Raw genomic sequence first — 16819 nt, 5'->3', positions numbered from 1 at the left:
CTCGAAAAAACAGTAAATAAATAAATAGGCTATTATATAATCTCTAATAGAGGTAAAGTCATCCTTATTCCACACATGACAATGCTGTCCATATTGGTTGTCACGGTAACCCTCTTTCTGCTTTTCCTCAGTCAAGCAGTACAGGGCTTCAACTCAGAGTGTTGTTACTTAAAGTGCAGTGTCTTCCTCTGGGCCTGGCAGGGTTGCCCTTCTACTATCCTACAGCTGGGGTTTCATTATCTTCTTCCCCTCACTATATTCTTCTTTTTAATAAGCTTTTCCGAGACCTTGATGCCCTTTAAGTACATCTACTGACAATTTTTTTCCATGAGAGTTTATGTGATGCCTTCCCTCATCACAAGCCACAAGGCGTCAGTATTTGCTACCCTACTGGAAACAACCTGGGATGAAGACAGTGGTGACGACGGGACATTCAAGCCTGACATCGCCACCTCTTTCGGACCTATAAAATACAGTCTTGGGCTTTCTCTAGAAAACAGTGAAGTGTTCAAGAGAGTCCTCAGTTTTTTCAAGCCAGGACTCCCGGAGTTTTTCATGAGATAACTCAGAACCCTATTCTGGTGTTTGTTACTTCTCTGAGCGACAGCTCCATGGAAGTCTTCGCTTTGCTTAGAAATGGGTTAAAAAAACAAAACCAAAACAAACCTATCTCTGAATCCAACATCCCGTTTAATGGCAGAAGTCTGCTTGTGGCCAAATCACCTTAATATTCAATACATGTGCATCCAGGACACCCTTGGGAAATGTTTAAACACGTTCAGCTTTCAGAGACGAGTAGCCATCATATCTTTGTCAATGCATTGTGTTGGAAGCATGAGGAAATCTACTTGGAATTTCCCTGGGCCATCAAATTAGAGCTCAGATCCTTGCTTCTGTGCAGCCAGTTCCATTGCCTTCTGCTTCTTCTTGTCTTGTTCCTGCCGACCCCTGTTTATATTGTCCTTCTCTATTCCCAGCTCCCCTTCCCCCTAGAATCAAAGGCTTAGATGATTCTCTTTGTCCCTCTTTTCTCCACCCCAGCATTCTTCGACTTCTCACTTCTTCATTTCCTCTGGGCTTAAAAATGAGACACATAACCAGGCATGGCGGCACATGCCTTTAATCTCAGCACTCGAGAGGCAGAGGCAGGAGGATCTCTGTGAATTTGAGGCCAGCCTGGTCGATAGGACAAGGTCCAAGACAGCCAGAACTGTTACACAGAGAAACCCTGTCTGGAAAAACCAAACCAAACAAACAAACAAACGAATGAATGAATGAATAAAGTGCACCAGCAGGTAGAGGAAAGAGATTTGAAGTAGGAAAGAGGCTTCATAAAATAAGAGGAAGTGGCTGATTAGCCCTCGTCTATCGTTGGCAGAATACAGGAAAAATCTTAAGATGGGCCTCTCTGCAAAAAAAAAACTCCAATCAAACCAGATTAGACCAAATTAAAATGCCCGCATTTAAAGATACAGCACTCTCAGGAGGAAGGGAGCGTGGTATGAGGAAGACACAGCCCAAGCCTAAATAGCCTGAGGGAGTGAGAGGCTGAGAGGTGGAGTCCGGCCCAAGGCAACACCCAGGGACTTGAGATGGAGCATTCTGTTGCATTGGGGCTCCATTGGCAGCCCTAGGATGGATGCCAGGGACTGGAGTGACACCTCCGATCATCCCAGACTCCATGGATATAGGGGTTTCGGGGCTGGGGTCTTACTTTCAATCAAACATCCCAGAGTCCTTGGATATAGGGACATCAGCTCAAGTCTGGCTACTTCTTGCGGGCATGGGGTGACGTGGGAGAGAGGGGAGCTGGGATGCTCACACTCAGCCAGAGGTGTGGCTGTGGCAGCATTTGGTTTGCTGTCATCCTGGAGTCCTCAGGCAGCTGCTTTTTGAGGGAGATGAGAAGGCAGGTGGTTAGGAAAAAAACCAGACTTTAGTTGACAGGTGTCCTTGATCCAGATGAATTGGTGCCAATGGTGAAGTCCCAGGAGCTGGTACAGGTGTTTGGCATTGTCTGGGGAGTGCTTTGTAGGTTGGTCTTGACCCAGACAGCAGGAGTGACCTGTAAAATGTGCTTGAAACTGGCTGGGGTTAGTGTAGGCTCCAGAGACTTAGTTTTTCACTAGACCTGACTTTGATACAGCAGTAGAACTTTTCCAGGAACCTGTGTAGTATCTGTAGAGAACTGGAACAGATTTACATCTTGGTGTCATAGCAAAAGGCTATTGTTTTAGGTTAAAAAGCATGAACATTTTAGAAGACAAAGGAAATTGGGAACTCTAAACTTCTGGAGGCATACCTGAAACCTGTCAATCCTGGATTATGAAGCCCGTTAAAGAGGCATACCTGTCTGTATTTTAGCAGGAAATGTCATTAAATGTCATGGATGAAGTAATAAGTAAATAGTACCTTAAATTATCAAATGCCATTAGACAGATCTGAGAGGGATAAATGAACAGAAATGCGACAGCTTTTTAGCTATGCAGGCAATCCCAAATCTTCTCCTTAGTCCGTGGAGAACACCAGCCTTAGAAGCTGTGCTTGCTGTTAGCTGCTGAGTACGAGAAGCCCAAAGATTTTTCCCGTGTGTGTGTGTGTGTGTGTGTGTGTGTGTGTGTGTATGGGGGGAGATTTAGTCTACCTGTCTTGGCAGGATGAGGAGATCAACTCCCTGGGTGAAGCATCCATGAAGCTGAAAAGGTTAAAGGCCGCTTTTTTGCTGTGTGAGTGGCTTGGCCAAGGCCAAGGGCAAGCCTGTAGCCATGCATCTTCGTGGAGGAGCTATAGGTTGCTGAGGAGCTCCATGGCCGTGTTAGAAGCTCTTTTGATAAATGCTATACCCTCAGATCTGTAAAGGTACTTTATAACTAGGTACCATTAACTGGTATTTAAACTGGGCATATAAGCTAAATTTAGGTGTGTATTTTATCTGATTAATTACAGTTTATCAATGCTAGTAAATGTAAGAAGGTGAAAAGGAATATTTTAATAAGTCAAAGAGTCTTAAAATGAGCACACTTGCACACAGAAACATCTATAAAGTTTCACAGACATACTGTGGCCTCATTATTTTAACAGAGAGACAAATAAAATACTTTGTCAACTGACCAACCCAAAATTTTGGCATAAGCAGGCGACAAAAGCCAGAAAAGCACAGAGGTGATCCCCATTAAGGGCCAGACTAGCAGACGCTGCAAGAGGGAACAGAAACATAGGACGAAACATCCACACAGTTTTAAAGTGGAAGGACAGGGGAAAAAACGAATCTGTTATAGAGAGTCCCAGACAAACAGCTAGAGGGGGAAGGGGCCCAGAGTGATCCCATCATAGCGGCAGAAGCCAGGGAGGCATAGCAAACAGTTGATGGGTGGGTGCTGTTCAGAAGGAACAGAAATGGCCTACATTGTCCTCCACTGATGGAAAGGTGGTCAGGTTTAGATCCCCGAATCTGGAAAGGACGGGAGCCAGCCATACCTCTGGGCATAGTGCCGGAGCCCTCTGGGCTGCCAGAGTTGGGGGCAGGACAAACCTCAGGCTTTGAATCAGTGGAGGGGTGGAAGGGGGCAGGAGCGTGCATCTAGAAATGGTGGGTTACTGAGCCTTAGATAGCTCCAATTTAAAAGGATCTTTGTAACTAGCTCTTGTAGACCAGGCTGCCCTCGAACTCACAAAGATCCGCCTGCCTCTGCCTCCCGAGCGCTGGGATTAAAGGCATGCGCCGCCACCACCCAGCCAGGACAGGCTCCAAAGCTACAGAGAAACCCTGTCTCGAAAAACAAAAAACAAAACAAAACAAAAAGGATCTTTGTAAACAGCCGTCTGAGGGCTTTTTAGAAATCGGCTTGGAATCGCAAGAAACCCATTAGAAGCACATGCCTGTGTAACTCAAGTCTGTCACAGCTCGTCCACTGAGACAACTCTTGAGCTGAAAATGGGGCTGTGAAAATTGAATGGCAGGCGTCCTTAGCCAATCAAAATTCACCTCAGCTAAGCCTGGCTCAGTCGCGTGGGTCAGGCTTTTGGCGTGGGTCCACGACTTCAGCCAAAGCCTGAAAAGAGAATGGGTCACCCCGGGAACCCTACCAAACCTTACTGGCCCGCATAAGCAAAAAGGGGAACTCACCAAGTGAAGTCAATCTTGCCTTTTTCAGCACGTGGCCCTGGACCCACGGGGAAGAAATGGACCCTTTTGGTGGGGGACCTCCATCTGTTAGGAAAAATCTTAAAATGGGCCTCTTCACCTGTGCAGAGAACTCCAATCAAACCAGATTAGACTGAATTAAAATGCCCACGTTTAATAAATGTAGCTCTCCGGTGGCAGGGAGCATGGGGGGGGGCAGAGAGAGTACATGCAAAACCCAAAACCTTGTGGTGTTCCTTTTTCCAGCTTGAACCTAAATAGCCCCGTGGGAGTGGTCCTGACCTTCCCTGGGGAGGGGTCCTCGCTTGGCAGGCTGGGAGTTGTAGATCAGAGGTGGAGTCCTGCCCAAGGCGACTCCCAGGGGGAGGGGACTTGAGATGGAGCATTCTGCTCTACTGGGGCTCTAGGATGGATGCCAGGGACTGGGGTGACGCTTCCAATCACAGACAACACGACATCTTTGTCCAGTGTGCCTCTTGGGAACAAAAAAGAAAAAGATATGCAAGCTCCTTCATTGCTCCAACACTCTGAACTTCCAGTTGCAATGCTAACCTAACCTTATCCCTGACCCAAGTGACATTCTTCTAGCCAGTAGCTAAGAATAGATTGCTTGTGTATTGGCATCTAAAACTCTGGAAAGGATTCCTTTAGGATTTCTATAGGTTGGTTTTTAGCAAGACATTCCTGTGATATGTTCTGTATTGTTTAGTCAATTCACATTTGCATAAGGGGCCATCAGTAAAGGGGCCTTTCATTGTCTGAGGAGAGACACTTTGCTGAAAAGAAATTCAAAATTCTAATACAGACCTGTGAGAGTGTTTTGTAGGATTGAAAATGGGGCCTCCCGTGTGGTTTTCTATGAGACCTTTGTGTAATTCTTCCTTTGTTCTGTTCCAAGCCTGTTCCCTGGCTCCTTGCGCTACCTTGTCCAGCAGCACTTGGATTTGCTTCATGCCCTGCAGGAGAGGGTCCTGAAATGGCCACGCCAAGGAGTCCTTGGGGATCTATTCCTGAAGCTGACAAACGATGAGGTAAGGCTTCCCTTTCTCTGTCTAAACAAAAAGGATGGTTTTAATTTTAACATAGTAGAATTACATATAACAAAACAGGTACCAAGCAAGAATTACAGTTATAATATTTGTATCTACTTTATCTTTTATCATAACTAAGGAAAACTATAATTATAGCTATCTATTGTTTTGGATAAGGAAAATGTGGTACATTTACACAAGAGTACTACACAACAGAAAAAATAATGACATCTTGAAATTTGCAGGCAAATGGATGGATCTAAGCATATTGAGTGATTAACCCAGACCCAGAAATATCATAGGTACTTACTCATAAGTGGCTTTTAGACACAAAGCAAAGAAAACCAGCCTATAATTCACAATCCCAGAGGACCTAAACAACAGTGAGGACTCTAAGTGAGACATGTATGGATCTAATCAAATGGGAAGTAGAAAAAGACAAGATCTCCTGGGAGTAAATTGGGAGCATGAGGACCATGGGAGAGGGTCGAAGTGGAGGGGGGAGGAAAAAAGGGGAACAGAAAAAATGTATAGCTCAATAAAATAAAATCAATAAAAAGAAAAAACCTGTCTATACTTCAACTCCATCAAAGACTCCAGAAGAATATAATGTTACCTAAGTAAACAGGAAGTGCATTGTAGGCAACTTCCAAAACTCTAGAATTGACAGAGACATCTTGCTGCCTGGACAGTCACCCAAAGTTCCTCTGTACCATTGGTGCATCCATCTTCCGCCTACAGGCCTGCAGCCCATAGTATCTGGCAGGCTTTCCCAACAAGCAGGAAATTTGAAGATCTGTGAGGCCTTGTCCTAGCAAAGCTCATCCGTGTCCTGAAAAATGCCTGGCCGTTCTCACATGAAGCAGGAATTCTGAAGGGCTGTCTCATTTTTCTGTGGGTCCTGCATACCCAGTTCACACAGCGTACCATCAAGCAGTTCAGGCAAGAGCAATTTCTTACTCAAATGGCTAAACAATTCCATAAGGAGCCTCTTCAATGACTGATGGTGGAAACTACAATAATCCCATATGAGTTCAGAATGACATATAATAAAGGGTTATTGCCGGGCGGTGGTGGCGCACGCCTTTAATCCCAGCACTCGGGAGGCAGAGTCAGGCGGATCTCTGTGAGTTCAAGACCAGCCTGGTCTACAAGAGCTAGTTCCAGGACAGGCTCCAAAGCTACAGAGAAACCCTGTCTCGAAAAAACAAAAAAAACAACAACAAAAAAAATTAAAGGGTTATTTATTTAGGGGTAGACTCACAGTTCACAGTCCTCTGCACAAACAGGCAACAGGAACCAAATCTAGCAGCTGGAGATGAGAGCCGGAAGCAAGATAGCAAGTGCACACTTTACAGCTGCATTTATAATTTAAGGGACCATGCCTAAGTGGGCTGGTATTTTTAAGGCTGTTAGCCAAAGGAGCTCCCACAGCAGATGCCCATCTTCCTCTTGAAGTAATTGGTGCTGCCAGGAGCAGATGTGTCTCGTCAGGAAAAGTCCTAAGTTCTTAAACATTTTAAATGCCATATTCTGTTAGTCTTTGAAAGGTTTGAGGAATAACTATCATTCTGAAATATATCTCTGTACATATAGAAAACCTAACTAGCATGACTACAAGTTTGACTATTATAGATGACTATTAACCTGTATTTTAATTATACATTATGTTTTTAAATGAGCTGCACAAATACAATATCTTAATCAAGAGCAGAAATAAACATATAACAAAATTGATCTTAAATTTGTATCAATAAACTAATATCCATACCAGTGCAAAGTATTCATCTCTCTATCATATCCCCCTTTAAATGTAAACAAACATTTATAAACAGTCATTTAGGGAATTTGGGTATAGTTCTATCCAAACTGCTTCCTGTTTTTTTGTTGGGCAAAGTAATTTTGGGAGTTTAGAATCCCACATCAATCAAAGGAAACAAATTTTTTTTAAAAAAATTAACAAGGGGCTGGAGAGATGGCTCAGATGTTAAGAGCACTGGCTGCTCTTGCGGAGGATTGGAGTTGGTTATGATAACCTGGATGGTCACTCACTACCATCTCTAACCCCAATTCCAGGATATTTGAGACTTTCTGGCTTCTGAGGGCGCCAGGCATTGACATGGGGTACATATATACATGTAGACAAGCACTCTCAACATACATAAAATAAAACTAAATCTTTATAAAGAAGATAAAATCTCTAAGAGCAAATAAAGAACACAGTTAATAAATTATGAAAATATTCTCTGAGTTCTGCTCCTTTTTATGTTCATGGTAGTATAAAAATGTTGTCATTCCTATTTTCAGGTTCTTACCCTGCATTTTTGTGTTTGTTTTAAAGAATAATTTCTTGGATTATTATGTTGCCTACCTGAGGGATTTACCCGAGTGCATCTCCTTGGTTCATGTTGTGGTTCTGAAGGAGGTAAGTCAATTCTATGCACAGCTGTCCTTTGTTTACCCATCCTCTGTATCATGTTGCCGGTCACTCAACAGTGTGATATAGCATGTGCCCTGTGAGCTTGTGTTCCAGGCCGAGGAATGCCTTGGCCATGCTATTGCTGCCCCTCTTCTGTGTTAAAGGAGTCCAATAAGGGATCAGAGCCATGCTCTGGTCTTTGCAATGCTTTAATGACCCTCTGATCCACTACACTGAACTACAGACAAAGCAAGTAGGTAGTCCAGAGTTCTTCAGCATGCGGCTGTGTGCTGTATGTGTTGTTTTCAGGCTCAGAAAATATGAGTACCAGTTCTGGACTCAAATTGTCCTTTGTCAAAAGTGGCTCCATCATATCCCTTTAAGCATGCCCACTTCAGTGAATTATTTATTAGGTGTTTGATATGCATGTCTAATTACAGGGGAAGGCAAGTTCAGGTACCTTCTCCATTACTGCTAGGAGTTTTAGTTGGAGTCATCCTTGTGGGTTCCTAGGAATTTCCCTAACACCAAGCTTCTCCCTAAACCCATATATGAATAAGAAATTAGAAATAAAAAAGATAGGCATATTCATTTTGTTATTTTAAGTCAACAAGAACATAGACCACCAGAGTCCTAAAGCCGAGAGTAGCTGCAGCTCACAGGAGACTGTGTCTTACTTTCTGCTTCACCTCCTCAAGCCCTCCCAACCAAAATGACTGTCTCATGCTAGCATTCAGTGAATGTCTGGAGCAGGGAAAAGAAGGGAACGTGTAGAAGGGGAGACCATTGTATTTTCTGCTTCTAGGCTTACTCACCAATTCCTAATCACTTTCCTTTCTCCACTCTTGAGAGACTCTCATTCACACTTAGCGAGTATTAGTAGACTTGCTGGAAAACCTTATTTCATTCATTTAATTCAAGTACAGCTTACTGAGCGCCTACTTTTATCTAGTACTGACTTTAGAAGGGCTGGGGAAGGAAGGGACAGTTTGGAAACTAGCATCAATTCAAAAGAAGTACATGTTATGTTCCCTGCTGGAGAAGAGTTGTCTCTTTGGTCATGACCCTGAGCATGTGGCCTCTCCAGTTAGAAGATGCTTTGGAATTAAGCACTTCCTATCTGGTGGGAGGGATCTCTGGGGTTCTGTTTGCAGTGTGGGGACCCTGAAGAGTGATCCCACTTTTTTCCACTCAGGGCGATGAGGAGATCAAATCTGACATCTACACCCTGTTCTTTCACATCGTGCAGCGCATCCCAGAATATCTGATTCATCTCCAGGTGAGCCCGGCTGCACAAGCCAGCAGACTTTTACAATGAACTATCAGTTTTGGCTTCCAAATTAGCAATACTATAACGGCTCGAGGACTCCTTAGTGTTTCTGAGTGGTCATCATAGGGCTTAGGTTGTTATGGTTACACCACACCACACCACACCACACCACACCACACCATACCATAGTCTGCAGGATGAGCTAAAGTCTAGTCTTGAAATTTTTGATTTATGATCCTTGTCTTTGAGGTTCTATCTTTACCTCCAAGCAATCTCCACTTCTGGGAGTCCAGGATCTTTCGTGAACACTCTTCACAACATCTAAGTTCCTATTCAGTCCCCTCCTCTTTGGTTCTACAACCTCTAAATGTCACCTCTGGCCTCTTAATTTCTGCCTAACCTGCCCACTAAACTCCTATCCTGATGGCCTCTGCTTGACTTGGGTCAGGGTTCTGTCATACAGTACTCATACCTTATGTCCGAAAAGGGCCGTGAGGAGCCAGTGAACAAATTCTTGAGGTAGTTTTCCTGTGGAGCTCGTAGCCCTGTAGAGGACATGGAGTTGAGTTCAAGAACCACTTATTAGTAACGCCCCTTCCTTGTGGTAACCATCTACTCTGGTTTGGGGGTTGACTGAATTCAGTGACAGCATCTAAGAATTGTTTGTCATTAACCTCAGCTAGAAGCAGCCCAGAATCGGTATTGAGGTTTTTCACCCGGACATGGCTTTTCTCACAATAATTATCTTATGGATCCTTTCAACGGTTTCATGAGACAGGTATTATCATTATTGTCATTTTTCATAAGGACATAGAGGACCAAAGCAGTCCCAGCACTGTGTTCAAGATAACACACCTAGTAGGCAAAACCATGGGTGAAAACCCAGGTCTTGCAAGCACTAGGTAAAGAGGCCTGAGGGCTACTCTCTAATTCCCCTTCAAATCATTCTTCTAGCATTTATTAGATGCATGAGATAAAGAAGATCACTGAATTCGGTGTCTCAGTTTCCTTACTTAGTATCTATCTAACTGGGCTGTGATAACGAAGATAAAATTGGTTAGCTCCTAGAAATAGGAAGTAGTCAACAAATACTTAATAGAGCCCTTGAATGTTAGAAGGGCTTTTTGTTCCATGCTGTGCTACTGTAGCAAAATCTCCGAGGCTAGGTATTTTTTTAAAGGGAAGAGGTTCATTTTGACTCACAATTCTGGAGGCCCAAAAGCATGGTGGTGGTGCTGGTGTCTAGTGACCCCCCCCATGGTAAACACAGTGGAAATACAGGTAACAATGATAGGTCACAAAGTATGAAAGAGGAAGTAATGGGTGGTGCCCAGGCTCACTTTTCTGTAACTGTTTTTTTCTATAAGAACCTACTCTTTAAAACCAGCATTAATTCCTTCATGAACATGGTCAGCATCCAGTCACATTTCACTAGGTCCCACCTCTTAAAGGTCCCACCATCTTTACAAAAAAATCATTACACTGTAGACTGAGCTTCCAACACCTGGACCTTTGGGAGATAAACCATAGCCAAACCATAACATCAGGCAATGTAATAGGAGGGGCCACTGTCCACCCCACCCACCCCACAAGCTCACCCGATGCCTATCATTCTCAGCATTGGCCTGACTCCTTTAAGTATTGCTTATGGATAGTAGTTGTTAGAATATCTTTATTACTTCATTTATCTAATTATTGGGTCTTTCTAACTTTTCAAAATGGAATTATATTAGGTCACCTTCAACTCACACAGAACAGACTAACTTATATTCTTTTGATGTGATGGACAGAGCAGTAAGCCTGAGCTGTCTGCTGGTTAGACAGACGGACCATGTGTTTGAGTGATTTGACTGGAACGCTCAGAGTGAGGCGAGGAGGAGATGGAACAATTCTTCCGCCTGATTTTGCAACACCAATTCCTTTTCCCTTCTATCCAGAATGTGCTGAAGTTCACAGAGCAGGAACACCCCGACTATTACCTGCTCCTCGTGTGTGTCCAGCGCCTCCGCGTCTTTATCTCTCATTACACCCTGCTGTTTCAGTGCAATGAAGAACTGCTCATTCAGAAGCGGAAAAAGCTCAAAAAGTAAGGTTGTGACGGTGCAGCCCCTGATGAAGGTTTCTGAGAAGAGGGTACAGACCAGTCACTTGAGTGTCTGGACCGGGATGAAGGGAGGCTGGCCACAGCAGGGAGATGCCTATGGCTTGGTGAAAGTAACTTCAGAAGAAAAGCACGTGGGCTCTGTTGTTCCCATTATGTCGCTTCCCTTGACTTTCCAGGTTCAAAATTGCAATTTAAAGGTCTGAATATAGTTTCCTTCATTAATGTAATAAACATTCATTGAGCACCTGCTGTGCACTAGGTACTGCTGTGCCCAGTGAATACACCGCATGAGCGAACAGTCATAGACCTCTGTCACACGGGGCTCAGGCTTTAGAGCCCGACAATGAAGAATAAGTTAGGTGCTAATGAGCATTGAGGGTAAAAGTGTTGGGGGGATATATGTGTCTGAATAGATTTCACAGTATGCAGAAACAAAGTCAGGCAGCATCTGGGCCTTGGAGAATAGAAGCAACCCACAAACATTTCCTTAAACATCCTGTATATCTTGAGAACATTATCATGTCTCTGTTTCCAACTAGAAAGACAGCATCTCCTAACCCAGTGCCTTCCTGACAGGTGTGTCTCAGTACCATCCTGCGTCCCCACGTTCTTTTCAACTATTATGTAAGCAACCTGACTTACAGAGGGCTCCGGGGACATAGAACCCATCACAGAAAGCTTCATCTGAGAGGCAAATCTCTGAGTTCAGAGAGCCAGTCTCACACTGTGCAACCTGAGATTTACTATTTCCATTCTGTTAGGTCGTCTATGGCAAAGCTGTACAAAGGGCTGGCTTCCCAGTGTGCTAATGCTGGCCAAGATGCTTCCCCTGCTGCAGGCCCGGAGGCTGTTCGTGACAGTGGGATCCACTCAGAAGAGATGCTCCAGCCCTATCCTTCAGCTCCCACTTCTGCCCCTGCTGTCACGTAAGCATCTGTTGCTAGAGGAACATCAGCCGTGGTGCCCTTGAGTCCCCGGCAGTTGTAGAGGTTAGCAGCATGGACCACATTAGAAGTTCTCCAGAACTCCGCCTTGCCCCATCGTTTCCATATTAACAGCCGAGCAGTTGATCTAATGTTTGGATCCCAGAGAAAGACACTAAGAGGTGGATTTGGAAAGCACCGACAGGCAAATGTACAGATCCACTTTGTGCATTACTTCAACTCTTGAAGCAGTGTGAAATGTTTACCTTAAGCATAAAAAGTAGAGGGGGAAAGGCCTACATTATACCCAGGCCAAACTATGGCTGTTATTATACTCTGTGTAGGGAAAATAAAAGTATCAATCTTCCAGAATAAGTGTATTGGTGTAAGGTCAGTTCAGCTTACTTTTTTTTTTCATATCTGTAAATGTGAGTCCTAAGTTTCATTGTAAGATCGATTGCAATCTCTTAAGATATTAGTGTTAGTATTCACATATGCATCCATATACATTTCAGACAAAGAATTAAAATATGTATAAATAGAATAAAAATTTTGGTCAGTGTACAGTAGTTCAGTTATATCTCTTAGGTTAAATAAGCAACACAACGAAAATCCTACATTTTAAAAACTGTGTCATTTGCTGTGTGCTCCCAGACAACAAAACTCTATAGAAACTGGGCAAATTCAGTTTTACATTGTATTAATATTTTGTGGGTGGTCATTTGAGATGACAGCCAAGAAACTTTTGAAAATTTTATTATAGAAATGTAAATTTTGCACAAATGAGTTTATCCTAAACAAACAAACCAAAATGGCAACAACGAAGTGTTCAGTGCTTTTGGAGAGGTCCCAAATGGAGGCACGGCCTGGTATACAGACTGAGTTCCAGGATTGCCAGGGCTACTCCCTGTCTCAAGAAAACCAGGACTTTATCCTCTGTATCACCATCCGGGTGATTGTGTTTATGTGTGACTATCAAGAGGTGGTATCAAGTTTGCTTTCCAGGATTCTGTATGTGACTCTGCCACAGCAAAGGGAGAGAAATTGAAAAGGGATGTATGTCTTGGGAGTTGCCTGGTGGCAGGGAGACTCGGAGTTTCCATCAGGCCAATGATAATGTCAGCGTTTGTCGCTCATGTGATATCTCAGTGACTTAGCTTAGAAGTTGAGACAGATGATTTTCCTGGCCGCTGTTTCCACTCTTCCAGGAGGGTTTAGGCTTTCTTGAGAGATCTCCCTAGTTAGTCTGTGGAGCTTGATAGGTCACCCACGACCGCACTTGGGAGGGGAGGAGAGGAGCTGGCCTGGGGATGCTTGCTCGGAGAGAGCTCAGCACTGTTTGATCATCTCTCTTGTATCGTTTCCCCCTTTAAAGACATTTGATGCCTCCGGCGAAGAAAGGCCAACAGCAGCAGAGCCTCATGGAGAGCATGCAGCCTGGGAAGCCGGGGGACTGGGAGATAGAGAGCAGAAAGCACGAGCGGCCCGAGAGCCTGCTGGCCCCAGCGCAGTTCTGCGCGGCCGAGCAGGACGTGAAGGCGCTCGCCGGGCCGTTGCAGTCCATCCCGGAGATGGACTTCGAGCCGTCCCCGGCCGAGCCGCTGGGCAATGTGGAGCGCTCGCTGCGCGGCCCGACCGAGCTCCTGCCCGACGCGCGCGGCTTCGTGCCCGCCGGCTACGAGGAGTTCGAGTACGGAGGCGAGATCTTCGCGCTGCCGGCGCCCTACGACGAGGAGCCCTTCCAGGCGCCGGCGCTCTTCGACAACTGCTCGCCCGCCTCCTCCGAGTCCAGCCTGGACATCTGCTTCCTGAGGCCCGTCAGCTTCGCCATGGAGGCCGAGCGACCCGAGCACGCGCTGCAGCCGCTGCCCAAGAGCGCCACGTCGCCGGCGAGCAGCAGCAGCGCCTACAAGCTGGAGGCCGCGCAGGCGCAGGCGCACGGCAAGGCCAAGCCGCTGAGCCGCTCGCTCAAGGAGTTCCCGCGCACGCCGCCCGCCGAGGGCGTGGCCCCGCGCCTCTACAGCACGCGCAGCAGCAGCGGCGGCCGCGCGCCGCTCAAGGTCGAGCGCGCCGCCGCCCCGCACGGCCCCGCCGCCGCCGCCGCCTCCCGCGGGGCGCCGCGGACCTTCTTCCCCCAACAGAGGTCCCAAAGCGAAAAACAGACCTATTTGGAAGTAAGGAGGGTAAAGTAAAACCGAGCCGAAGCCCGCCTCGGCGCCCCGGGCCTAGATGTTAGGGCCAGCCCCCTTTCCCTTGGCGAGGAGGGAGGGGGCGGAGACGCAGCCGGCACGCGCCTGGTGACAGGCTCTGGCCTTGGTGGCCTTCGAAGGCGAGTGGCAGGGCGGGTACCACGCCAAGAGCACGAAGGCAGGGAGAGCGAGACTAGACCTCGAGACCTCGGTGCATAGACGTGCTTAGACGCGCCAAGAGGGAGGGAGAGACGCACACAGAGAGTGAATTAACGAGTGAACCAATTTCCTCCCTCTAAACGGGCTGCACCACCTGCTCGGTGTATCTTCTGGTCCAGATGTACAAATTACCAAGCGCTGTGTGCTAGCCACTCCCAGTTAACTTTGTATCTAGGGAAGATGCAAGCTGCCCTGTCTCAGTGGCGACTTCGAAGTTTGTTGCCCAAAGAAAAAAAAAGTTTCGCTTGCTTTCTTAGAAAAGGGCTGTATTGACTCAAATGCTCCTTTAGCTTCAGCGAATGTTGAGGCATGTTGATGTCTGTCCTTGGTGTCTCCAGGCCTTGGGGTATTTAAAAGTGTTTTCCATCCCTAACCACTGAGAAGCAGGCGACACACAGGTTTTCAATGCGACAGAAACAATTGATCAAACTTATTAACATAATAGCACTCACCTGCGCCGCCACCTTTTCACTCCATATCTCGATTGCTGAAACTTGGGAAATAAAGTCCGGAATGTCCTACAGACACAGCACACATAATTAGGATGAACATATAGGAGGGATATCTAAAACCTCTTGGGGTGATGATGTTAGAGAATGCATTCTAGCTACATTGAATATCTGAATTAATTTTAAACACTTCGTAGAAGCTTTTTGGGAGAAGAGCAAGGCTGCAAAGCTAAAAAAAAAAGACTCTTGGACATAGAACTGGGTATGCTTTTCCTTTTGCATACTGGGAAAGAGGGCCCAGAAACAGGAGGGGAATGGATCATGGCAAGCCCTGGAGTTTACTGCCCTCCTGGGGTCCAGGGAATCAAACCCCCAGAGAGGAAGAACACCCAATACTGTAGTCTAGCAACTTTCTTCAGGAGTCTGAGATTAGTTTTTTCTTATGGTTCTGATTTTTTGGACTCAAAACCTTAAAAAATTTTATTGGGTAAAATTTCTGAGAAAGATCAATCCTAGGTAGTCTTGACAGTTCATTAAAAGGGGAACTAGAAGGGAAATAATAGTACCAGTTTAAACTGGGATGGGCAGAAGCTTATACCAGAATCTTCTAAGTAGTATAGTCTGTTGCTATAAAGAATGCTTTTATTTTACAAGTTCATAAACATGAATTTTTTTGCCCTAAGTCATGTGTGAAATATTTGAAAACTGGAACAATTGCTAGGAAAAAACTCATTAGAAATAACAAATATTATACTTGAGAAGCAAACAATAAGTAATGTATTTGTGGCTGTTTACCAGATGTACCTCATAGCAATAACAATATACTAGCATCCCCTAACATGGGAAAACACGAATCAGGTCAAGAGACACCAAGGAAAAATCATGCAGCGAGAAGGGCCTGTGTATGGATATACATGTTTATGCATGTGTATGTAACACATGCATGTTTGTGTGTGTGTATCTGTCCTTAAGGTGGGGATAGGATTGGGAGTATAGCTGTACAAGATAACCCTGTAGAACTATATTCTTAAAGGGATCAGTTTTCAGCTGCTGGGGTGAGCAGAACCACTCGGCTTCAGTCTACTCTACCCCACCTGTGGCCAGAGGGCTCAACGCCAGTTTTAATGTCTTTACTGAGAGCCAAGAAAGAAGACAATGTGTTTTAGTGCAGAGAGCACCTGACTGGGCAGTAGGAACTCTAGGTTCTAACCCAGGCTCTGCTATCAAATAGTTGCCTGCTTTGGACAAATCACATGGCTTCCCTTTCTTTTCTATGAAAATAAGGTATTTAGGGAGCTGGAGAGATGGCTTAGCAGTGAAGAGACACAGGTTCAATTCCCAGCATGCACACGACAGCTCACACAGTCTTTAACTCCAGTTCCAGGAGATCTAACACCCCCTTCTTATCACCTCAGGCACAGTGCTGACATTCATGACAGAACAACAATATGAAACACAAAATAAATTTGTATAATAAGTAAGACACAGGATGGCTCAACAGGAAGAGCTGCTAACCTGAAGGCCTGACTCTGGGCCAGATCCCACCGATGGCAGGGGGGCACCAACTCCTCAGGAGTTGCCTCTGGCTTCCACAAAGGCTCCCTGGTACCACTGTTTCTGAACTCATGCACAGGCAAACAAAAAACACTAAAATTTCAGCTAGTGAGATGGCTCAGTAGGGAGAGGCACTTGTCACCATGCCTGAGGACTTGCATTCCAGCCTAGAGCCTCTCTGGTGGAAGGAGAGCTGGTTCCTGCGTGTTGTCCTCTGCCCTCCGTGTGTGCTCTGACATGTGGACACATGTGGATCCATGTGAACTCTCTCTGGTGGAAGGAGAGCTGGTTCCTACATATTGTCCTCTGCCCTCCGCGTGTGCTCTGACATGTGAACCCATGTGAACCCTCTATGGTGGAAGGAGAGCTGAGATCTGCATGTTGTCCTCTGCCCTCCACATGTGCTCTGACATGTGAACCCTTCCTCCTTCCTGAATGATAAATGTGATAGTAACTTCTAAGAAGTAGATTACCTCACAGGGTAGTTTGAGAGTGTGCTGTGTACAGTCTGCAGTGC

General features: G+C 45.5%; 1 protein-coding gene across 2 annotated transcripts in view; it reads left to right on the top strand.

The window, feature by feature from the left end:
• The window catches only part of Arhgef33 (Rho guanine nucleotide exchange factor 33), a 51171-nt gene that overhangs the window by 25529 nt on the left and 8823 nt on the right, over positions 1-16819 (top strand). For both annotated transcript variants that reach the window (XM_038320790.1, XM_038320791.1), the window contains exons 9-14: positions 5043-5175; positions 7517-7600; positions 8790-8873; positions 10802-10950; positions 11730-11894; positions 13267-14074. In XM_038320790.1, coding sequence (XP_038176718.1) covers positions 5043-5175; positions 7517-7600; positions 8790-8873; positions 10802-10950; positions 11730-11894; positions 13267-14074 — 1423 coding nt within the window. The remainder of the gene's footprint in view (positions 1-5042; positions 5176-7516; positions 7601-8789; positions 8874-10801; positions 10951-11729; positions 11895-13266; positions 14075-16819) is intronic.

Source organism: Arvicola amphibius, chromosome 2 (genome assembly GCF_903992535.2).
Source record: "Arvicola amphibius chromosome 2, mArvAmp1.2, whole genome shotgun sequence".
Classification (NCBI taxonomy): domain Eukaryota; kingdom Metazoa; phylum Chordata; class Mammalia; order Rodentia; family Cricetidae; genus Arvicola; species Arvicola amphibius.
The sequence above is the reverse complement of the archived record's forward strand: the minus strand, read 5'-3'. Positions and strand labels throughout refer to the sequence as shown.